The 25590-nt window shown below is 34.8% G+C and overlaps 2 protein-coding genes and 1 pseudogene across 3 annotated transcripts in view; 2 read left to right on the top strand and 1 right to left on the bottom strand.

Moving 5' to 3' along the window:
* Window positions 1-1431, top strand: part of Cpap (centrosome assembly and centriole elongation protein) — a 51854-nt gene extending 50423 nt beyond the window's left edge. Inside the window, exon 17 of the mRNA XM_026394927.2 lies at window positions 1184-1431. Coding sequence (XP_026250712.1) covers window positions 1184-1376 — 193 coding nt within the window. The 3' untranslated portion in view covers window positions 1377-1431. The remainder of the gene's footprint in view (window positions 1-1183) is intronic.
* A 2888-nt stretch (window positions 1432-4319) lies between these two features.
* Window positions 4320-25590, bottom strand: part of Rnf17 (ring finger protein 17) — a 114624-nt gene continuing 93353 nt past the window's right edge. For both annotated transcript variants that reach the window (XM_077792974.1, XM_077792981.1), the window contains exons 26-35: window positions 25253-25416; window positions 22990-23109; window positions 21968-22048; window positions 19124-19249; window positions 17895-17951; window positions 15512-15628; window positions 12595-12757; window positions 6876-7011; window positions 5467-5656; window positions 4320-4418 (exon numbers count right to left, since the gene is read on the bottom strand). In XM_077792974.1, coding sequence (XP_077649100.1) covers window positions 4320-4418; window positions 5467-5656; window positions 6876-7011; window positions 12595-12757; window positions 15512-15628; window positions 17895-17951; window positions 19124-19249; window positions 21968-22048; window positions 22990-23109; window positions 25253-25416 — 1253 coding nt within the window. The remainder of the gene's footprint in view (window positions 4419-5466; window positions 5657-6875; window positions 7012-12594; window positions 12758-15511; window positions 15629-17894; window positions 17952-19123; window positions 19250-21967; window positions 22049-22989; window positions 23110-25252; window positions 25417-25590) is intronic.
* Window positions 7800-8375, top strand: LOC113187179 (centromere protein Q pseudogene; annotated as a pseudogene).

The raw sequence follows: 25590 nt of genomic DNA, 5'->3' as shown, positions 1-25590 counted from the left end.
TCTTGATGAGTCCCCTACTCCAGTAATTTATGTTTCTGATCAGTTTTTAAATGCTGCTGACACTGTGGAGGGCAGGAATCTCCTGGGTAAGCAGTAGCTTCTCAGAATAGCTTTGGAGTCCCCATACGTGTACTCCTCATGCAGCCATTACATTTGTAGGAAAAGAAGAAACCACACAGTACTAGTACCAGTCTTTGTTCAGAAGTGGTGATTCCTAGTCTTCTACCCCAGCCTATACTTCTCATTAGACTTGTGTCAGAGTTCAGTTTGAATGTCCACACATCAGGCAATCAACTTGGGTGTTAATTTTTTCATTCTCTGCGTTAAAAAAAATTTATTGTGGTACTAGGGATTGAGCCCTGAGGCTATCATGAGTTATTACATCTTCAGCCCCCCCCCTTTCATTTATTTTTTAGTTGTAGTTGGACACAACACCCCTACTTCACGCGTTTACCCCTGTATGGGGTGCTGAGGACCAAACCCAGGGCTTCGCACGAGCGCTCCACTGCTGAACCACAACCCCAGCCCTCAGCCCCCCTTTTTTGAGGCAGGATTTCAGTTGTTGAGGCTGGCCTGAACTGGAGAGCCTGCTGCCTTAGTCTCCCAAGTAACTGGGATTACAAATGTGTGCCATCATGGCCTATTGGCCTTTTTCATTGTTTCAAAATAGGCTGTCCTAAGTCTAATCATGTCCTTCCCAAGTACAGCTTTCTTCCCCACCTGATACAGAACAAGCACTTGGATGCTTTTAACTTAGTGAAAGGAGGGTTAAAACAAAACCACAAAAACTCCAAAATAGCTAGATTTTAATATAATGATCAACTTTTTAGAAGCAGAACACATATAACATTAAAAAAAAACAGGCATTTTTGTAGTAAAAATGTTTATTAAAGCAAACTTTATCTGATAACTGAAGCTGTTAGCCTGCAGCAGAAATTCTATAGAAAGAACATGGAGCTATAATAAGGACTAAAGGTATTGTCCACAAGAAAAATAACTGCAGAATCAAAAGGTTACTTTTAAGGAGTTTTCTTTCCCTTTGTGTGCACATTTTTTTCTTTTTCTTTTTTTAGTGGTGCTGGGATTGAACCCAGGCTAGGCATGCTAGGCCAGTGCTCTGCCACCAAGTTACGCCTCAGCCCTATTACATATTTTTAAAGAAATTCTATTTTAATTTTTACAGTGACGGCAACAAAATCATAGAGTTTAATAATGGCCAAAGAGAACTCCATACCTCCCAGTTCAAGAGAAGGGAATATCCAGATGGCACTGTTAAAACTGTCTATACAAATGGTCATCAAGAAACCAAGTATACATCTGGTCGAGTACGAGTTAAGGACAAGGATGGTAATGTCCTAATGGACACAGACTTGTAAATGATCCTTGTATGACTATAATCATGAATACTGATTTTCCTGTCAAAAATGTATATTTCTTGTGAATTCTGTTTAATTTATTATAGATTCTGTATGTATGTGTGTGAATAAATGTAAAAAGATTGTTTGCAGGAATGCATAGTTTCTTCATTTTATATTTGAAATGCACAACGACAGCTTTCATTTATAAGTCACCTATCCTGTCTTTCTACTGTTAGTTCATACGTTATGTTTTCAAGTTTCTAAATAATGTTTTGCATTGGAGATGGTTGTAAAAACCAGGAAGTACAAGATGTATGTCACATAAATGCCTCCCAGGCACAGCAGCCATAGAACATGGACTTGCACAGAGTGCATACTCGGGTGTCTCTCTCTAGCCAGAACATTAGTGTTCAATTGGTATTACAGTTAAAATGATCAACAGAGGCGCATTAATTTAATAGAATGGGAAGTTACAACAGTGAGTGAATACATGTATTTCCAACAGTATTATAGGTAGTGGTATATAATCTTATACTAATTAGTTATAACAAGGCTGAAAAAATAGGACACCTGAAAGAGAGGTGGCTGTGAATAAGTAACTAGCCTGGTACTGATGGACCGCACCTTTATGTTATCACCAATGATGCTGTAGAGAATCGAGGTGTCTTGAAGAAGGGCAAGTCAGTCACCTACTCTATATCATAAATAGGACAATAAATTTTGATCATACCTTGGTTTAAAAAAATATATATTTTTTTGTATTAAGGATTGAACTCGGGGGTGCTCTACCACTAAGCTATATCCTCCTCATCTTTTAAAAATTTTACTTTGGATAGGGTCTCACTACATTGCTGGCTTGGAACTTGCAATCCTCCTGCCTTAGCCTCTGAGTAGCTGGTGTATGCCACCTCCCCAGGGTAGGAAAGTAAGTTGATAATGATTCATTTTAAAAAAGAATGAATGTATCAGCCCGTGCTGTGGTGCATTCCTGTAATCCCAGTTGCGGGGGAGACTGAGAGAGGAGCATTGTGAGTTCAAAACCAGATTCAGCAATTCAGTGAGATCCTATCTTGAGTACCCCTGAGTTCGATCCTTGGTAGCAAAAAAAAAAGAAGAAAAAATCAATTCCAGGTGATTTAAAAACTGAATATGAAAACAAAAGTTCACAACTTTTTCATGAAAATGAGCTATATTACCTCAGGATAGGGAAGAATTTTTAAATAAGACACACACACACACACACACACACAAAATCCCACACAAATCTTAAAGGTTATAAATGAATGAAAAAATGTCAAAAGCTAGTACAAGAAAGGGAAAAGGATGCTGGTTGTGGTGGTGCACATCTATAATCCCAGCTGCTCAGGAGGCTGAGGCAAAGAAATGCATGTTGAGGCCAGCATGGGCAACTTGGCGGCAAGACCCTGTCTTAAAATGAAAAGGGCTCAGCTCAGTGGTAAAGCCCTTTCCTCACATAGGGATGTTCTAGTTTCAATACCCAGCAACCCATACCCACCCCACCAAAAGCCATAGGCTAGAAGACTAGATGATACATAAGCCTGACAAAAGATTACTATAGTAAAATTATAACTCAATAGAAAATTGAACCAAAGCTATGAATATAATTCTGTTAATAAACTAGAAAATGCATATTAAATGCACATTAAAACAATGATACACCTTTTTATACTCATGTCATATTCTGGCATACAAAGGTCTGGCTATACTCTGGTAAACTTTAGATAACCATTATTTTTAGAAAGTAATTACCCTATGACCCAGCAAATCCCACTATTATACATATATATATACTAGAAAACCTCTCACATGAGGCCTTTAAGAAAAAACTGGTAATCAGATATCTGATACCTAATAAATCATGCACAAAATGGGTATAGCAGTGAAAGTGAGTAAAATAGATCTACACACACCAATATAGCTAACTAGTGCAAATAAAATAGAAAATAAAAGTTAACAGTGTGATTCCACAATCATTAAAAAATACACAGAGCAACAGTGTGTCTGATTTATGGATACATTCATATACAGTGAAATCATAAAGACCCATGTGAGAAGTCTAAATATCAAATCACATGATGTCTGTCTTAAGCACAATCATTAAGTTTATGAGCTGGGGTTGTGGCTCAGTGGCAGAGCACTTACTTGCCTATCATGTGTGAAGCACTGGGTTCAATTCTCAGTACCACATATAAATGAATAAAATAAAGGTTCATCAACATCTAAAAATGTTTTAAAAGTTCATTTTTCTTAAACTATTTAATTTTAAGTTTATAGTAAAACAAAACATGAAAACATTTGAAAGCAAATATGTTTATTGACTATTTTTTCACACCATTTTTATCAGTTCAATATGTAAGAATAAGGGGGAGAAAAAAAGAACAGCACTACTTGCAGAACAAATGAAGAAAACTAAGCCTGAAACAGAAAACTTCCCTCTGGTCTCTTGTAGATGTTCTGCACTGTCTATACCTAAAAAACAAAATGTGTGTTACTTTAAACCTCTGCTTTATGTAAATTGTTCACATACAGTTGTTGAATCACAAGAGTTATGTGAATGAATAAGATAAGAGGTATCTGTTAACCCAGTGCTTTAAAAACTAGCTAACTGTTCAGTCATGCCATATGCACACCACAGTCATATGCCCTGAATTACTTATGGTGCTCACTGTCCTGCTCGCCCTATACCCATCTGGTACTAGGACGGTCACAACAGCCATTCCAGTGTTCTCATAAACATGGGGCCTCTGATGCTGATGCTCAAGAGGTAAGAAGGGCCTAAGAAGAAATTTGGAGGAGAGATTCTTGTAGAGTTTTGTTGTCATTCCTTTGAGAATCAAGGAAAATCAAAGGGTGCTTTTATAAGCAATTCAGCATTATTTATGCTATGGCAGTCACATGCTTCATGTCAAATGGAAGAGTGGATGAGAAAGTACACTTACATCATTCATCTCTGTCTGCCAGCCCCATTTCTACTAATGACATATGAACTGGATACTGTTCATCTTCATATAATGTCACTATTTGTTCTGGTGCCTGAGCCTAAAATTGAAAGATACAGCTGTCAACAAAACCATGTCTTTGCTGCCCTTTCCTTTCTACTCTGGCCATTCAATACACAGGAGGGAAAAGTCATTCTCTAGACTTATTTCTAATTTATACTTTGTATTTCCAAAAGGCATCAGCAATGTTTCCTGCTAAATCCACTCTTTCTTCTGCTCTATCTAAACTGTAATTAAGTCTCAATGTTTTCCTAGATGGACTTTAATTAATTACCATTATCCATGTTAAAGTTGATCTGCTGCGCTCCACACTCAAAGTCCCCTGTTTGCATAAACGGAATATATTTGATTGTTATTCACAAAGGTGAAAAAAAATACTTATTTGTAAGAAATACTTGCCCTGGCCTCTTGAGCGAAATCCTACATGAACTCTACACACACACCACTGTGACATGCATAGGGGTTTTTTAAACAGCACTTTCTAGTAACATTACTGTCTCATGAACTCATCATTCTTTATGTGTAAATCCCAAAGTCATGGATGGGACCAGGCAGGTAACATAAAGGAAGGAGGGAGGCAGGCAGGGTCAATACCAGTAATAAGGATGAGGACAACCTCTGAAGGTCAACTTTCCATCTAGCACCAGTCTAGCTGACTGCCTTACTGGGAAGGAGATTGGGGATTTCTATAATATAGATATGTTTCTATGATAATCCTCATCCCTGCAAATTAACCTAACCCATACCTCTGTGGTAATACTTATTGCATTCTAACTCAGATTAAGTAGTGGTTTGCATGTTTGTTTCCCCTCATTAATTTACAAGTTCTTTAATTACAAGTTATATAGCTTGATTATTTAAATCTTACTCATTACCTATCATGATAGAGATAATAAATTTTGTTATATATAAAGTAAAATACCATTTAACAAATCTTAAGATTTTTCTTGTAGTATGCACAGCTTTTTATGCCTTAACTATTACATTTCTGCATGTAGATTTACATAGAAACAAAACACTACAAAATTAATAGGAACTGCTGGAAATAGTTTTTAAGAGAATTTTGGCTAATAAAGATAGATATTTACCATGGAGGAAGCATAGAGCTGTTTTCCTTGAAGACAATCTATCATGGCCCACAATGCCTCCATGCTCCACTTGGGACAATATGGTATTCTTGTCTTTCCTGAGTCTCTTATAGGAGGTTTAAAACCAGCCAAGAGAACCTTTATGGCTCGGGCTGGGTACTGCATAAGATGAAGAGGAATTTGACGCAGTCTGTCACAAAAGAAATTTTTTAAATGTTTAGAATGTTGCAATTCAAATTCTCTTTACAGTTGAAACTATAAAACTCTTAGGAGAAAATATAAGGGAAAAGCTTCATGATGTTGGATTTTGCTATGAAACTAAAAGCATAACCAAGAAAAGAAAAACCAAATAAAATGGATCTCAAAAGTAAAAACTTCTGTGAATTAAAGGACATAATTATAGTGTTAAAGCAGCCCATGGAATGGAGGAAACTATAAATAAAAATGGACATTTCTCCAAAGAGAATATACAAATGGTAAAAAAAGCACATGAGAAGATGTTCAACATCACTGATGATTAGGGAAAGGCAAATCCAATTCACAAGGAGTTCCTACCTTGCACCCATTAGGATGTGAAGGGAAGGAGGGCAAGGTGGGAGGGCAGGAAAGGAAGGAACAGAGGTGGGAGAGAGACAAACTCCCCAAACAGGAAACCACTGTTGGTGAAAAGCTAGAATCCCTGGGGGAACTGCTAATGGGACTATAAAGTGGTATAGCTGTTATAGAAACCAGTTTATGACAGTTCCTCAAAAAATAAACTTAGAATATTTGATCTAATAATTCCATTTCTGAATATATATCTAAAATAATTGAAAACAGGATTTCAGATATTTGTATACACGTTGATATGAACAATATTCACAACCAGTAAAAAGGTGGAAGCAACACAAGCATCCACTGATGGACAAATGGATAAATAAGATGTGGTGTGTATAAACGATATTATTCAGCCTTAAAAAATGAAATTCTGGCACATGCTACAACATGGATAAATACTGGAAATAATGCTAAGTAAATAAGACAAAAGGATGAATACTGTATGATTTTACTTATATAAAGTACTTAGAATAGGCAAATTCATAGAGACTCAAAGTAATTGAGTTATTAGAGGCTTGCGGGGCGGGTGGGGGGTGTCAAATGGGTTGATAACAGAGCTTCTGTTTGATGAAAAAGTTCTGGGAATGAAAAGTGGTGCTAGTTGTGTAACACTGTGTAAGTATTTAAAGCCAATTAATTATATATTTAAAAACAGTTAATAAATTTATGTATATCTTATCACAATAAAAATCTAGACTAAAAATCATTAATACATAATCGGCTTTAGTTTTTTTTTTTCTTTTAAAAGCAGAGGTAAGATCTTCTCCCAAAACAAAAAGGAATCATTATTTGACTTTTTTTTTTTTTTTTACCTGTTTACTGTCAGCTTTTCAGTTGATCCATAATCAACAAACTGTACCAGGAGAGATAAAGGATTAAACTCTTTAATGGATACAATCTTTGCTCTATACCATAAGCCATCAGCATATTCTGCAAGGCAAGGCATTTCTGGAAAGGCAGGAAAAGGGGAAAATCATAAAATTGCCTATGATTCTTTTTTTCTGAATATTTTTTTTTATTGCCAGTGGACCTTATTTATTTATATGTGGTGCTGAGAATCAAATCCAGGGCCTCACACATGCTAGGTAAGCACTACAACTCCAGCCCTGACTCTGATTTTCTTAAAAATATTTTAATCTAGAAAAGTACAAAGATGTAAATATAACAACCATATGCTCACTACCCAGAATTAAATAGAGAATTGCTTTATGTTAGCCTCTACTGCTCATATTTTATAAACTTGCCTTACTAATTCCTTAACATTAAGCTTTGAACAAAGCCACTTTCACATCCTTAGAATTCCTAATTTTATTTTCATGGCTTAGGTCACCTTGCTACCAGTCCACTTCTTCCAAACCTCTCATAGTTTGGGTTATGTTTTGCAAGGGAAAAGAAATAGTTTCTATAGTTCCTGTTTTCAATGCTGTCATCCAATCCTTCTGTGTTAAACAACCATATTAATTAAATTTTATAAGTTCAATTACACTGCTCTTATTTAAAAATTTTCAATGGCATCCTAACTGCCTGCATACAGTCTGTAACACTGCAATTTATGGGCTTCTTCAGAGCCTTGCAAGCAATTCCTACATCATGTACTCAATTAGTTACCTCAACATGATTACTTAATTTTAAATCTTAATGACTGTACTTCATCATATTCATGTCTGTTCCTCTATCAAGAATTTTCTCCTAGGAGTGCAAGTCCCTGAGAAACTGAAGAAGAATCAGTGATCAAAATGCCTGGTAAAGCAAATCCTTCTGAGAAAAAGTCTTAACAGTTGAAAAGAAATTCAAAAAGAAAATTCAATAATGAGGAACTGGAGTTGTCAGAGAAACAGGTTAGAAAAACAGGAAAAAAAATCATCCAAAGTATTTATCTTCTTCAAATTTTTGACAAATAAAACTAATATAAAACAGATAAAGACAGCATCCAACAGAGAAAAACTTGGCAATCTCTTTCAAGAGTACCAGACAGCATTTGCAAACTATGATACAATCAGTAATAATAGCAATTCTGAGTAATACTATTAAGGAAAAAGAACAAATTCAGTATCAACTACCTGAAAATAAGATTGCTATAATTGTGTGAAACCATGAAAGTTCCTCCCAGAAAGCTGAAATATTTAATGTTTCAGATCTACAGAAAATGGAGAAGGCATGAGATGGAGCTAATGAAGGAGGAGGTCTGACATTACTAAGAAGAGACCACAGAATCAATGACTGAAAATATTCAGAGACTTAAGAACAAAATTCAAATTGTGGTACATGAGGTAGAAAAGGAGAAGGTAAAACATGCTTCAAATGAATTTTAGTGGGGTACTCTTAGATGTTCTTTACAATTCGTACCAGATGAAGAACTTGATGTTTTATCAAAGAAGCCTGTAAGAAATTAGATCTCTTTAAGAGTTTATAGGTTGTTTCATATTAATTTAATGTTTACGATATTAGAAAGGTCAAAGCCTAATATGCACTTTATTCTTTTTGGGGTACTGGGGATTGAACTCAGGGGCACTTGACCACTAAGTCACATCCCCAGCCCTATTCTGTATTTTATTTAGAGACAGGGTCTCACGAAGTTGCTTTAGCGCCTCGCTGTTGATAAGGCTGGCTTTGAACTTGCAATCTTCCTGTCTTAGCCTCCCAAGTTGCTAGGATCAGAGGTGTGCGCCATTGCGCCTGGCCTGCACTTTAAAATTAGTATGTAGTCCTGAAAACTCTGTGTAGAGCAGTTGCTAAATCTAGAAAATAGATTTAGCAAAATCAATATTTATATTGTTGTCTTGCATTTATTTGCCTAAACCCATAACATAAGAATACCCATGATCTAATGATTTATAACGGCAGAATGAAGCTTATTGGTTAGCATGGAAGAACTGTTACATTGAGACTTCATATATGAAAAGTGTTTATGTATAGTGCCTAATGAATAATGAAATAAGTATTTGCTTTAGCTGATAGCTTGCATTTTTCTGTCTAGTCACCTGGAACTGAGAAATTCTCAGGTGCCTTTACTCTTACCTAACTCAGTCTTTTGGGGAGTCATTAAGATTTGCCAGGTATCTTAAACTTTTTTTTTTAATATTTATTTTTTAGTTTAGTTGGACACAGTACCTTTGTTTTATTTATTTATTTTTATGTGGTGCTGAGGATTGAACCCAGGGCCTTGCAGATGCTAGGCAAGTGCTCTACCGCTGAGCCACAACCCAAGCCCTTAGGTATCTTTAATTTTAAAGTACCATCAACATTTTATTTCTTTGGTTATTGAGTAGATATTGGATATTTATGATTAAATCATTCTTATTTTAAAAAATTATTAAAAAGGAACTTAAGCACCTTTAGTCCTTAAAACAAAAATCAACCAAAAACTGTTTTGGGAAAACAGTGTTCAAGAACTGGCTGCCAAAGGCAAAAGGTAACTTAAACCAAAGAAGGCAGCAGATAAATTCAGGATTATATAAAATGCAGTTTATTGGAGACTATGGAGTGTCTTGTGTGGCAGCAAGACAAAAGAATCCCTTCACCCTACAGCAGGAGGAAGCTAGACAAAGGTATCCCACAGCTGACCAAAATGCACCTGGGCTTTCTCAAATACTGTTAACATGTCAAAAGTCAGTTAAGAGACAGTTCAGGTGTCAGTGTCTACCACAAATGCTCAGCTGACTATGTTAATGGATTTGCTTATCGTATAGAGTTTGGAATATATGCCAGAGTCACCTGGTAGTGAGATGATGTTTACCACCAAGGTGGCTATAGTCATTTAATGCTGGATCCCTATAAATCCCTTTCTTATAAAACTGTCTTCATCATGTAGTAAGCATATATGTGTCAACAAGTGATTATTTCTTTGGTTGGTTAGTGAGTAGATATTGGATATTTATTTTCTGCCTTGTACTTTAGAGGTGTGTAGTATTTCAGTGTCATTTGTTTATATATCAATAATCTTTCCTAAGCCACTACTGTGTATTATCTTGGTTCTTTTATCTATTTGTAAAATAAATTAACTATAGACTGAAAAAAAAAAACAAAGAAAAACCAAAACACACTCCTGAGGTCCCCCCTTTTTGAGGATGGATACTGGGTACTGAACTCAGGGGTGCTCTGCCACTGAGCTACATCTCCAGCCCTTTTTATTTGAGACAGAGTCTTGCCAAGTTGAGGCTGGTCTGGAACTTGTGATCCTCCTGTCTTAGCCTCCTGAGTCACTAAAAACAGCAGTGTGCCACCATGTCTGGCCATCCTGAGCTCTTCTTTTTACATCTAGTCTTCTTTTAACATGACTTAAAAAGTTCTGACTATAACTGATCAAAGCCTTCTCTGTGATCCTGTGGCATTATACACAGTCTTTAATATGAGCTGTTACTTTATACTAAGATTACATGTCTATCTACCTGTTCTTAGGAATGTAAACTCTAATTCTGAGCTCCAAAGAATATGGTATCTGGTGAAAATTCTCAATATAAAGTGTGTTAATGAACGGCAGGCTTGAGTAAAACTGGGAACATCAGCATAGTATTTACACCCTTCTAAATTTTAAAGTAGGTAGAATATGCCTCAATATCCTGTTTTATTCTACTTCCTATATCATGCTCTCTAGATAATTCCACAAGGAAAAATAGAGTTGTGAACAAATGACACTGAAATACTACACACCTCTAAAGTACAAAGATCTTTATTTTAAGTAATCTAAAAATTTTTTCAATTATGTATTTTTGCTGTGCTGAGCCTTGAAACCCTGTACCTTGTACATGCTAGGCAAGTACTCTACCACTGACCTATATATTCCTACCCCCTCAGATAATTTTTTATTAGTTATTCCTGAAGGTGTAAAGTCATCAATTGAATAATAAAGAATCTCATCTATCTGTTCTGTCCTGCATAGTTAGTAACTGAAAATATTGTTAACAGTCCAACTTTACCTTGCTAGCCTTAAAAATATGGCTTTTTAAAATAGAACTTAAAAAACCCTGAAACTCCTATTTGTCATTTTAACACAAAAAACCCTCCTTTGATATAAATTCCTTATTGAACATACCTATGCATTACTTTAACTTTCATACTTTAAATAAATTTTTATTGAAGTATAAAATATTCATCAAAAATGCACAAATAATGGATGTTTAACTCCATGAACTCCATGTGACTTCCCTTGAGATATGAACAAAATGAAGAAGGAATTGTTCCCTTTGGACTGTAAACAGGGAATATATGAAAAAAAAACCATGAGTTTTATTTACTCATTTGATATTTATAATTTTATAAGCACCTACTTGTGTCAGGTATTCCTCTAATTGCTGGTGACCCTGAGTCACCTACTCCAGTGCTATTTAAAAGAGGTGAGAAGAAGGATGGAGATTTGGGGGCATCTGAAGGTGGAGTCTGTTTTACATTGAGAGGTCAGGAAAGACTTGCAATAAAGGAACATTTGAACAGAGACCTAAACTGTCACAGACAGTCTGGGGAAGAACATTTCAGGTGGAGGCAATTGCAAGCAATATTCATCAGCCAAAAGTAGATCATGACCTATTAAAATCTCCCTGGACTGCATGCTGCCTGCCAACCCCTCAGAAGCTCTGCTTTTCAGTGGCTTTCTCAGTGTTATTTAAGCAAATGAAATATGCTTGTTCTCATTTTATTTGTTTATGTAATATTTTTGTGCTACTTCAGTAAGAGAATGTATTTTAATAACCTTATGTACTTAATAATCATAGATATTTGTGACAATATTTTTGTAGTCACAGAATAAAATAAGCATTGCACTCTGAAAAAAATAAAAAATAAATAAAATAAAATCTCCCTGGAGAGGCTGAGGCAGGAGGATTACAAGTTTGGAGGCCAGCCTTATAAACTTAATGAGACTCTGTCTCAAAATTAAAAAAAAAATTAAAATAAGGTAAGACATGAATTAGGTTGATATACTTTTTCCTTTGCTAAATAAAGTATCTTCTGATGATTAAATACACCTCTATCACATATTGATATAAATGTATAGGCACTCTTGGTATTCACGAACTGTCAAACCACAAACTAAATAGATTTCCCTTACAGCAGAATCATGCATATTTAATAAAGCCTGAAAGAACAGACTGGACAGAAAAAAGGAATTTAACTGATCCTGATGGACCAGGACAGTCTTGAGTCCCCCCATCTCAAAATTATCAGTGTAGGTGGTTTATAATTGAATCACTGCAATTAAAGTCTAAATGGCAACTTTCACTATTTGAGCTAGTGGTAAAACTTCATGCTTAGAAAATGATCTTTTATACTTTATGCTGTCAATTTCCCAACATATAGTTTTTTGGGGAAGTAGAAATATCCCAGAGGATTTGCTTAACTCCTCTTTTAGTTTACCTTCCTACTCTAGAAAATGGGGGAGAGATTATATCCAAGTTATCTTTGGAATTTGAAGATTTCATGCATGTAAAATGAGTATAAGAAAATACAGTTAGCATTAGCAATAACCCAAACTCCTGTCCATTACAAAAATCAAGTTTTGCTAGTAACCTTATTTTGTTAAAAAAAAAAAAAGTATACCTGTTCTAAAATCTGTCAGAGGAGGGAATGTCTCTACATTCTTATTAAACCTCTGCAGTGCTTCTTCAAGACTCTCGGATTCCGATTCCCAGGTGATGTCATCTGTGTTACTATGATGGTTACACTGACTACAGTTTTCTACAGAATCAAGGCAAATGTACACCTAAATGGATGGAAGGGAAGGAAAAGAACTTTCAAGTTTTGTAATTTCTAGTATTCACTTATGTGGATGAATTATTGTGGCAAGTGGTCTCAAAGCCCCAATGATCCTTGCCTCCTGCTGCTTACCTCACTGTAGTTCCCTCCCATATTCTACTACCCTGATTTTGTAGCCAAAACACCACCATTTGAAGTAGGGTGTGACTATTGAGGCTGGATAAGAGACATGTGGCTTTGTTCTCTGGTGCTCTTGTTGGGGAATGCAAGCTCCAGGAAGTCTGTAGTCACAGCCTAAGCAGGCCACTGGAAGGGCCTCAAGGATGCAGAACTGATCTCTCCAGGTAACGTCATGTCTTTTTAAAAAGTGAATTCTACAGTCCTCATCAACATCTTGATTACAACCTAGACTAATCCTGACCTAGACTTAATTAAGCAGTGTTTTTTAACCTTTTTTTGTTTATTTTTATGTGGTGCTTATGGTTGAACCCAGTACCTCACATGTGCCAGGCAAGTGCTCTACCACTGAGCCACAACCTCAGCCCAATTAAGCAGTGTTTTTTGGGGGTACTGGGTATTGAACTAAGGGGCACTCAACCACTGACCCACATCTCCAGCCCTTTTTTGTATTTTATTTACAAACAGGACCTCATTGAATTGCCTAATTAGTGCCTTGCTAAGTTGCTGAGGCTGGCTTTGAACTCGTGATCCTCCTGTCTCAGCCTCCTGAACCGCTGAGATTACAGGTGTGTGCCACCATGTTTGGCCTAATTAAGCAGTTTCTAGATTCCTTACTCTCAGGTGTGTTGCTGTAAGCTGCTAATTTGGGGCAATTCGTTATGTAGCAATAAATAATACAAAAATTATTATAAAACCCAGCAATAGTTGTACACTACTATGGTCTCTGATGAAAGTAGACAACAAGTCCTTTCCTTCCTGTGAGACAATGGTTTATTATGTAAAAGGTTGAATGAGCTACTTCTGCTACCTGTCTTTCCCTCCTCCTTTTTGGCTAAGGACATGTAAGTTTGAATTTATTTTTTCTTTTTGCGGTACTGGGGATTGAAACCAGGGCCTTGCACATGATAGGCAAGAAATAACATTAGAAATAAGATAACTTTCTGGGAGCGGTGGTGCATGCCTGTAATACCAGTGGCTCAGGGGGCTGAGACAAGAGGATCTTGAGTTCAAACCAGCCTCAGCAAAAGCGAGGTGCTAAGCAACTCAGTGAGACCCTGTCTCTAAATAAAATACAAAATAGGACTGGGGATGTGGTTCAGTGATTGGGTGCCCCTGAGTTCAACCCCTGTACCAAAAAACAAAAACAAAAACAAAACCCTGCTTCCCCAGCCTGTAATAACAAAACTTAAGTTTTGTTAAGAATCTATTTCCTGGGCTGAGGCTGTATATCGGTGGTAGAGTGCTTGCCTCGCCAATGACACCACATAAAAATAAATAAAGATACTGTGTTCATCTAAAACTAAAAAAAAAAAAACAAAAAAAAACAAAAAACCTATTTCCTTCAAAAAATAAGTATACCTGTTCTAAACTCTGATAGCGGAGGGGAATGTCTGTACATTCTTTTTTTTTTTGGTACTGGGAATTGAACTCAGGGCTGCTTACCCACTAAGCCACATTCCCAGCCTTTTCTTTTCTTTTTTTTTTTTTAACTTTCTTTTTTAATGATTTATTTTGCATTACAATTCTTATTATACAATAATTTATCATATCTCTGATTATATATAACGTATGTTGACACCAAATTCACATCTTCATACCCAGCCTTTTCTTGAACTGTATTTAGGACAGGGTCTCACAGGATTGCTTAGGGCCTCACTAAGTTGCTGAGGCTGGCTTTGAATACATGATCTTCCTGCTTCAGCCTCCCGAGCTATTGGGGTTACAGGCATGCCCCACCATACCTGGCTGGAATGTCTCTGCATTCTTATTAAACTTCTGCAGTGCTTGTTTAGGCTCTTTTTCAAGGCTGTAACCCCTTCACTGAGCTACAACCCCAGCCCTTTTTTATTTTTTGAGACAGGGTCTCCCCTCAGTTGCTCAAGCTGTCCTCAAAATCGCAATCTTCCTGCCTTAGCCTACTGAGTAGCTGGGATTACAGGTGGTATACCTGTGCTGGGCTTTATAAGTGAATTTTCTTTATTGCATTATTCAGTCAGTCAACATTCACCTAGTGGCTACTAATATATATATATGTGTGTGTGTGTGTGTGTGTGTGTGTGTGTGTGTGTGTGTGTGTGACTATTCTAAATTCTGGAAAATATATCAATGAATAACATGGATTAAGAGTCCTATTTTCATGGAGTTATTTTCCAGTGAGGAAAGTAGACAAACATCATAAATAGAAACAGGTTTTTTTTTTTTTCTGTATCACTTATCATCTAACAACTTACTAACCCACAGCAATCAGGGATTTTGGTATAGGAAAAAACCACTGCTAGTGAGATGTTTGTGATTTTATAGGAGGAAACAGTTCTATCTTAAATAACTAAAAAAAAATCAATATAAACACAACAGTGAGTAAAGGCACAAGACACTGAACCTAGAAGGTGTTACCAAACATCTGCTTCATGACAAACAATAAATGTCTGAGGAGGATATTACATGGTGAGGCCAATTAGAGATCACCAGTTTCACAATATTTACATTCAGGAAGCTGGAGAAGTGAAGAAGCAATTCTAATATTTAAAACGAAGATTGCTGCTATGTTTTTAACCACTACCAAATCACCCAGATGACATACTTCGTTAGGTGAGACAACGTGTTTCACTTGAACAGCATACAGTTCTTCTGGGGGAGGTAGAGATGAAGACAAATATAGTGGTAAAATAGGAGTCTCCGTTTCAGACAAAAGCAATTCCTGAAACACCACAAAAATTTCAAATTTCAGAATGACAATCACAAAAATTGACTATAGAAATTCATTCTGGTGTTAATTTACTTTCAATTAGCAGAAAGCAAGTTATCCTTAATATTGAAAATGACAATAGTTTTGAGGTAGTAGAAACAAAATGTTGTAAGATGTTTAGCTTTCTTTTGTCCTCCATCAACAATAATTGGCACTAATGAATAGGACTTGGGTATCTGAGGTGCAGAACAGGGGCAATTTCCTTTTGCCTTTACATGCTTCTGTAGTATTTCACTTATTTTTAGAATAATTATTTTCTAATAAAACTAAAATTATATATGAAATGCTAAAAGATTAGTTAAAATCATCAAAAAAGGTGAGTATCTATCTTATCCATCTCTTCTGTTCTGCAGTGCTGGGGATTGAACACAAGGCCTTGCACATGTTAGGCAAGTGATCTACCACTGAGCTACTCCCCCATTCTCACATCTTTTTAAAATGTACTTTTTACTCCTTGTCCATCAATGGATAAAAGAATAAAAATGGATAAAGAAAATTATATATATATATATATATATATATATATATATATATATATACACACACACACACACACACACACACATACACACACAATGGAATTTTATTAAGTCATAAAGAAGACTGAAATTATGTTATTTGCAAGAAAAGTATGGAACTTGAGACCATTAAATTAAATAAGCAAAACTCAAAGTCAAGGGTTGTATGTTTTCTCTCATATGTGGAAACTAGAGAGGAAAAATGAAAAGTGGTGGGGAATAAGTAGAGGAAAGGGATCAGGGGGATACAGGAGAAGAGGGAAGGAGGAAATACTGGGGAATGATATTAGCTTAATTATATTGTTACATTGTGTGTATGTATGAATATGTAACAACAAATCCCACCATTATGTACAAATATAATGCACCCATAAAAATATAGAAAAATTAATTTTTATTCTTAAAGAATATGATAAATAACGTAAGCAAATAAAATCATCACCTATTTGTAGGTTAGTTCATTACTATTAAACATTTTCAAATTCTGGACAAAACCAAAGCAAATATTATATCTAGGGATGTTCAGCAAAAGTGACTATAGCTGAATTTTACTGATTTGTTACAAAGTACCTACTTTACTACAAGCATGTTATGTTTATATCAAATAAATAAAATTCTACTAATAAAGCTTATTTATTAAAACTCTCCTTACACCAAAATACACAAGTGACTAAAAAAAACCACATAAATTTGACTTAACCAAAATTAAAAGTTATAGTGCTTAAAGGACACTATCAAGAAAGTGAAATGATAACCCACAGAATGGAGAAAATATCTGCAAATCCTGTACCGGAGAAGAGATTGTATACAGAATATATAAAGAACTCTTATAACTCAACAATAAAAAGATAATAAGATAATCCAACTAAAAATAGGCAGTGGATTTGAATAGATATTTCGCCAAAGAAAAAATATAAATGGCCAATAAACCCATGAAAACATGCTCAATATTATCATCAGTGAAATGTATATCAAAATCAGGATGGATAAAAAAAATTTACAAAAAATGGTGTGGACATAGAGAAAATAGTGTGAAGGCAAAATGGTACAGCCCCTCTGGGAAAGAGTTTTATAGTTCCCTAAAATGTCAAACATATTTACCATGAGACCCAGTAATTCTCCTAGGTATACACCCAAGAAAAAGGAAAACACATGTTCACATAAAAGCTTGTACATGAATGTTCATAGCAATATTATTTACAATCACCAAAATGTGGAAACAAGCAAAGTGTTTATCGACAGATGAATGGATAAACAGAATATATCCATACAATGGAATTTTATTTGTCAACAGAAATACTTCTATGTACAACAACACACAAGGACCTTAAAAACATACTAAGGAACAAGAAAGGAACAAAGGACCACATATTGTATGATTCCATTTATATGAAAAGTCTAGAACAGGCATATCCAGAGAGAGAGAGATTAAGTGGTTGCCATAAAACTGGGGAATAATGGGGAATGAGTACTGTTTTTACAGGGTTTCTTTTTGGAAAGTTTTGGAATTAGTGGTAATAGTTGCATAACTCAGTGAACAATTCTAAGAACCACTGAACTGTACATTTTAAAAAGGTGACATACAGTATATAAATAATATATCAGTAAAGCAGTTATAAAGAAAGTTCTTACTTCCTCATCCTGTATCAGATCCTTTATGAAGCATGCAAAGTTTCCAAAGTATTTGGATTGTAACTTACCTCGAATTTTATTTCCCAACTTTCTTCCTCATACTTTTTATCGTAATCTGCTGGTTTCTAAAACAATATAATATCATTAATAAATAAAACAATTTTTATCTACATAATATTGTTTTAAAGCACTTTCATATTTCATCCCCACAGATATGGAGGCATTATGTTATGCTAAATATGTATCAATGATAATTAGTTTACTAGGAAACAGTGGTACCTAAAACTTTTCCTTTTAAAATATGCACAGTGAAGAGTACAACTGGAAAAGAGGCTAAGTAATTTTTATCAACTGAGCTTAATACATGGAGAAACTTTTAGATAATACATGTCTGCGCATGCATGCACACATATACGTCTTTGCTTAAAAAAAAAAAGCTGGTGTGAGGATTACAGATACAAATTGACATTGCAGTTTTATGACTGAGAGAAGTAAGTAAATTTTGCTTGGTTGTATACTATCACTAAAATGAATGTTTAAACACCTAACAAGCAAACTGTTTCTCTAGAAATAAAAACATCTTGGATATAAAATATTATTATGTATATACTACTCCTCTCAAGGATTTTAAGCAGCTTGAAATGTGAAAATGTATCTAAAATATTAAAAATGGAAGCAGTAGGCTACAGAATAGGCTATTTCTTTAATATGTTATGCTGAAAATATGGCTCTAAGTTTTTCATAAGAAGATATACAGCAAAAACTTCATAAAGTTTGAATATCCCCCATACTTGGACCAAAACAATTCAGATCTTGGAGATTTTTGGATTACTTACACAGACTTTAATCCAAAAACTCAAAATGCTCCAAAATCTGAAAACTTTTTGAATATGATGCTGGCACTCAAAGGTTTAGAATTTTGGAGCACTTCAGATTTTAGAGTTTTGTATTATTCCTTCCTGTCAAATCAAAGGAAAAAAACATTTTGTCTGAGGAGCATTTTTTTCTATCACTGAATTCTACAGAGTTTTTATAACGTGTTTCCCTTGTTCAAACAATACTGGATAACATGGCATCTCATTAATTTTGAAGGTACAAAAACATTAATAAAATCTTAATGTAAATAAAGAGTTTTTCAGGACAAGCATGATGCAGTATATTGCTTTCTCAACAAAGAATTTACAAATTCTCATTCTTAGGTCATATATGTAGAATCATATTTAAGACCTGAGGTATAAAATGTAACAATTTAATCAGATATTTTCTATTGTGTAGATTCTTATAGAAAGTCACTTACTTCTTTAAATATCTCTTCACAGTGTTCAAAAGTGCAGTATTTATGGTGTGTCATAAAATAGGAAAGTGACATTCCATCAAAATAGAGATGAACAGACAATTTCCCCCATGGATTTTCAGGCAATTCCTATGTTAAGTTCAAAAAAGGAAGATTATTATTCTAAAAAATAAGATTTATTTGATGTGTTATAGTCAACAAATATGAAATCAGGCTTCCAACAATAACAGTATGAGCAGATAGCTTGACTAATGCTCATTTCATAGAATTTTCTTCCTGGTATTTGACTTTGATTTCTGTAAAATATATTTACATGCCATAATAGTATAATGTTTTCTAGTTATTTATTAGAAGCCATATATAATTTACTATTTATGTCAACTTCAGACAACAATAATAATTTATACTTAGTAGAGGGGAGAAAAGGTGTAGAGGTGAAGAAATAAAGTTCAGTTAAAAAATATAAAAATGGCAGGAATCAGAAGACATTAAGTCTAGCTGGGCCTGGTAAAGCATGCCTATAATCCCAGCAACTCTGGAGGCTGAAGCAGGAGGATCACCAAGGTAAGCCTCGGCAACTTAGTGAGACCCTGTCTCAAAATAAATAATAGAAAAATGCTGGGAATGTAGCTCAGTGGCACATTGCTCCTGGCTTCAATCCCCAGTAAAACAAACAAAAAACAAAATATACAAAATATATTTACCAATATACAAAAAAATATATACAAATAAAACAATCAAACAAAAATACACACACCTGAGAAGGAATTAAAACAGTTTAAAAGCAGGATTCATTACAATGACTTTTTAAACTCTGACTAAAGGCTGGGGATATAGCTCAGTGGCACAGCTTTTGCCTTAGGCGTGAGGTCTGAGGTTTAATCCCCAGCATCACCAACCCCGCCCCCACCACTTCCCCCACCAAGCAAAAAAGAAAAAAAAAAGTAACTTTGCATAAAGTCCATTCACAATTATTAGGTATTGATTTAACCGTAATAGGTAAGCTTAAATTTCCACTGGTCCCATCCTTGTCTAAATTCAATTCATCTTCTCACTAAATTACAATAATTGTTTTCCAGCTGATCTCCCTGCTTTGATCTTTTCCTAAGACCCTGTCTCCTATCATCATAATATCCTGAGAGAAATACTAGATATATTTCACATCAGAGCCTACAGTGTATATATAGGCAACACAGGCCCTCAATGCAGCAGCTCTGCTATTCCTTTCACAGGCTACTGCTCCAACCTCAGAGCCCTTGGCACCTTCTCCAAGAACCGGGATGGTTTGTCTTCTCACCATTTTAAGGTCTAGGCTCAAATGTCACCTGACCACTGTTTTTAATGAGGAACCTCCTCCTCAGCAGCAGCACTTCTATCAGCATTTTCTGCTTTTTCTTCCAAGCGCTTATCATAACCCAATAGATTTTATAGTTTGTTTTTTCTTTTTTTTTTTTAGAGAGAGAGACAGAGAGAGAGAGAGACAGAGAGAGAGAGAGACAGAGAGAGAGAGAGACAGAGAGAGAGAGAGAGAGAGAGAGAGAGAGAGAGAGAGAGAGAGAGAGAGAGATAATTTTTTAATATTTATTTTTTAGTTTTCAGCGGACCCAACATCTTTGTTTGTATGTTGTGCTGAGGATCGAACCCGGGCCGCATGCATGCCAGGCAAGCGCGCTACCGCTTGAGCCACATCCCCAGCCCAGTTTGTTTTTTTCTTGTTTTCTGGTTCCCACCACTAAAATGGAAGCCCCACAAGGCAGGCATTTCTGGAATGCTCTATACTTGAAGTAATTACAAGTGTAGGACTGTATCTCCTTTAGTATATATGGACAAGGAGCACATATAGGCATGTTCATACACAGCAGTCTTTGCTATACTACAATGGTTCTTCTGACTATGTTAAGCTAAGCAGCAAAGAGAGTCACCTTGACCAACTGAAAAATTTCAATCTGTACCTTACTTCAGTGACCTGCCATGTGGTCTAAGAGCAACTAAGAGAGGGGCTCTTAGTACTGACATAAGCTATTTTATTATTTAATTAAGGGTCTGTGGCTCTTTTTAGGTCTTCATCACTTTAATACAAAAATACTTTCCTCAAACAACTACAGGTTAACCTTCTTATACCTCATGGCTCAGAAACCTCTACTGGGGCCCAGCAACTATTACCTCAGTCTGCTGAATCCAAATCACCACTCCTCCTCCTCACAAAAGCCTCCACCATCCTGTCAGTTGTATATTTCTGAAAAACAACTCACTGTGCCTTCGTGCACTCACTTTCACGGTCAGGAGAACTCTACCATTTTTTTTTTTTTTTTTTAAGGGATACCTCCATTCTCACCACCTCTGAATTTCTATTGTACTTTCCCTTTTTACCCTTCTTTTGGCTCTCAGCACACAGCTCTGTGGTGTGAGATTTTTAGGTTTATGTCTTGTTTCATTAACTAGAGAAGGTCTTTGGGGATAGGGCTTGTCAATGACAGGCTTTCTTAGATTACCTAACACAGCACTGTAAACACAGCAGTATCCTGAAAACTGCTGCATATATTTATGAACATCTTCAACAATGAGATATTGCTTCCTGTATCCAAGTAAGTGAGATGTTAATAAATACTCTTTCAAATTTCTGACTTTATTGGTTATGAAAGTCTCAGGTACTTGCTCAAAATTAAGCTTATTTAAAACAAGCCTAGGAACCAAAGTAGTTACTTCTCCGATGTTAAAGGATGATTCATATGCACATTTGAACACATAATAAGATGGCTTATCATAAAAATATTGCTAAAATGATGCTAATTGTAACATTTTATGGCAGATAATTTAAACCAACCATATATGCTTTAGACACATTACCATAATGTGAACATCCACCTCTCTCTTTGAAAGCAGCTCCTGAAGAAGCTCTATTGCATCTGGCTGCCAGACATTCCCAACCTATGTGGGATTAATACACTCAGATTCTTTCACAGTTTTACAAAGTGAGACAAAGCATAGAGCAAATAAATACACAAAGAAGTAGCTATCAACAGGTAATACTAGATAGCAATATAAAACACATAAGCCATTTTCAGAAAATATCATAGGTTTGAGATAAAATGACCTTTAAAAAATAATAGTTTGAGATTCTGCCTACAGTACTCATGCTTTTAAAGCATAACATTTTTAAAATGAGTTTACATTAAAAACAAAGTATCACAATTTAAAAAAAACTTAAAAGACCCATATATCAATGCAATACTAATACAGGGCTACAATACATTATTCATTAGGGAGCAGAATTTGTCATATTTTCATTTGTTAAGAGATTCATGTGGCAAGGCAGTAGGACTTCCTGCCAAGAGGCAAGTAATGAGCCATCTACATACACGTGGCTCCTCTGTCCCCTAGAGATCTTCTTGACGGCTATGTTACAGTGGACATCTTGACTGCAGTGTCATGAGGGACCCGAAGTTCAAACCACCCAGCTAAACCACTCCTAATTCTGAAGCCACAAAAACTAATGTATAAGTTATGGTTTTAGATCATTAAGTTTTAACTTTGTTATGAAGCAAGAGATCATTAATACATTATTTTAAAATCTGACTTCCAGCTAATTTGTTGTAATTTTATTCAATAAAGAAATAACTACATTTTTACAATTTTACAATTTCCCATCTATGAACATACTATGTTTTCATTTACTCAGATGTTTTATATTCTTAAGTATAATTTTATATATAAAGACCTTCTCGCTGTCCTATTAAACTTATTTGTAGGTATTTTATTAATTTTGTTACAACTGAAAGGGATTTAATAATACATTCTAATTTCTAAAAAATATTTTAAAATATTTAAAATTATTAAGCATTACTTATTACAAATTACTATATACTCACTGGTATAGTATGATACAGCTGACAAGGAATACAAAACTGTGGTGTATCAGGATATAGTAAAATAGGGTAAAGATGACACTGTGGAATTTTCTCAGTGAATCCATGATCTAAATATTGTACCTGAAACAGGTCAAATAAAATTTATAGTTAAAATTGGTTACTAAAAGCTAGGGGACAGAAGGGATTTCCTAATATTAACAACCATCACCAAAACAAAATGACTAAGTTTAGATAGTTAAATTTGGATTTGAAAAATTTGTAGGAAAAAAAGAACATTATATTCCCTTATTCTGTAGCATATCAAATCTCATTGTACAAAGGTTTTCTTACACATAACCTATAAAACAAAACTCTTTTTAAGAAACTGGCCTTATTAGGCCTTCCTTAATTAAGAGCAACTCTTTTTAAAAATGTTAATTCAGTTTCTGATTTAAAAATAAGGAATGCCAATAAGGTAGTTCTTCTGTCTCAACTCAGCAAAATGAACGTATCACATTTCTCCTTATCCTTCCAGCCTCTATTTTACATTCTACTATTCTGCATTCAGATCAACTTTTAAAAAAACTTCCACATGAGAGAGAACACATAGCATTATCTTTCCATGACTGACTTAATGAAATGTTTATTTAATGTTGACCATAGGATAAACTTGCAAGGTATCAGGTTAAGTAATGAAAAATTCATTGTGTATACCTGAAATGTAAAATGACCACAAGGGAAAAAAACTAATGATTAAACTATCAAAATACTATTGAATACATTTAAAATAAAACTAAGGTATTATGACATTATAAGAAATTAAATAAATAGTTCACCATCTTATTTATTTGGATTCCATATATGTAAAGCTCATGAAGTATGATAACTTGATAAAAACTGAATTCAATTCACTTTTGTAATAAAGAAGAAAAGGTAGGGGTTATCTGAATAACTCAAATGTATGTAAAAAGTGACTCACATGATTATAAACACATTGAAACTGTGGGTATCCAGTTGTTTAAGTATTCACCCAAAATTTGAAACCATTTTATTTCCATCAAAACCATTACAAATTTGTAGTTCAGCAGAAAAAGCACAAGACAGAAATTTAGAAATTAGTCCAGATTAGAATATAGACTCCAATATGACTACTCACTGACAGGGCAACCTTGGCAAGTCAATGAACTTAAACTTCAAATTTTTTTTTATTAAAATAGGAGTAATAACTTAGTCCAGGACAGTTGTAAAAAATTATAAAATATGAATTACAGATGTGAAAAAGCTAAAAAACCTTAAAATGCTATATAATTATTAAATATCTAACAAAATAAATATCTGACCAAGTAGAAACAAAAGACTTATTTTTTCCCCCTCACTTGAATTAAAAGTACACATTTCAAGTGTAAAATATCTTCATCAATTTTATTTCCTTACTTATATTCCTTCTCTCCATTTTATTTTTTTGTGGTACTGAGAATTGAACCCAAGGGTGCTCTACCCCTAAGCCACATTCCCAGCCCTTTAAAAATTTTATTTTGAGACAAGGTCTTGCTAAGTTGCCATAGTTGGCCTCAAACTTGTGATCCTCCCATCTCAGCCTCCTAAATTGCTGGGGATTATAGGTGTGCATGTCTTTGAAGGTATTTTTTTTAAAAGATATTTTTAGTTGTAGTTGGACCCAATACCTTTATTAATTTTTATGTGGTGTTGAGGATCAGGGCCTCACATGTGCTAGGCATGTGCTCTACTGCTGAGCCACAATCCCTGCCCCTTTGAAGGTATTTTAATCTATATTTTTATACATTCAGTATTCAATGCATGAAGCTGTTTTTGAAGATTTTGAATGAAACTTGAGTGCTACCTCGCTATTATGTAAAGGTGAATTAATCCTTATCCTGAAAGGACTAGTTGGGCCACAAACAAATTTGCAAGGAGATACTAAACATATTGGAAAGCAAGTTTTACTTAATTCCATGTGTGCACACAGGGCCACAGATTACAACTAAGTGGTCCAAGGCACAAGAGGTCAAATCCCTACCTGCCTCTATTATTCCATTATTCAGGTTATTAAATATATTTGAAAGGAAATCCTTAATACAAATAAAAGCATAATAATTCAAATAAAAGCGTAATGCATCTAATAACTGTACTCAACAAATACAAGTGTAATGTATCTAATGACTGAATTCAACAAAACATGCTTTAATCAAATTTTCACATATCAAAAGGCTACTTAATGCTACAGCATTTAGCCAGAACAGTTACAAAAGAATATTAAACTTACCCTGATAGTGCCACCTACAACTTCCATTACTTTGCCTCGATACCACATTGTATCTGATCCTCTCACTGCACAGGGTTCTCCCTTTTTCCAGAAATAAGGTTCCAAAAGACCAAGGTATTTTAAATTACTTTGAATTTCATTCATCATTTTTACCAGCTCAAATTCTGAAGAAATTATTAAAAATAGAAAGCATTTAGGAAAAATTTCCTACACTGTTCAAAAAAAAGTCATCAAGAATCTTTTAATAACTTCATAACTTAGGTAATATAAGGAATTGAAAATCAGGCTCATAATAAAACTTTCATAAAATCTAACTTGGTCAGTATCTTCTATATGTT

The sequence above is a fragment of the Urocitellus parryii genome, chromosome 2, assembly GCF_045843805.1.
Source record: "Urocitellus parryii isolate mUroPar1 chromosome 2, mUroPar1.hap1, whole genome shotgun sequence".
Classification (NCBI taxonomy): Eukaryota; Metazoa; Chordata; class Mammalia; order Rodentia; family Sciuridae; genus Urocitellus; species Urocitellus parryii.
This window is presented reverse-complemented; position numbering and strand designations above follow the sequence as displayed.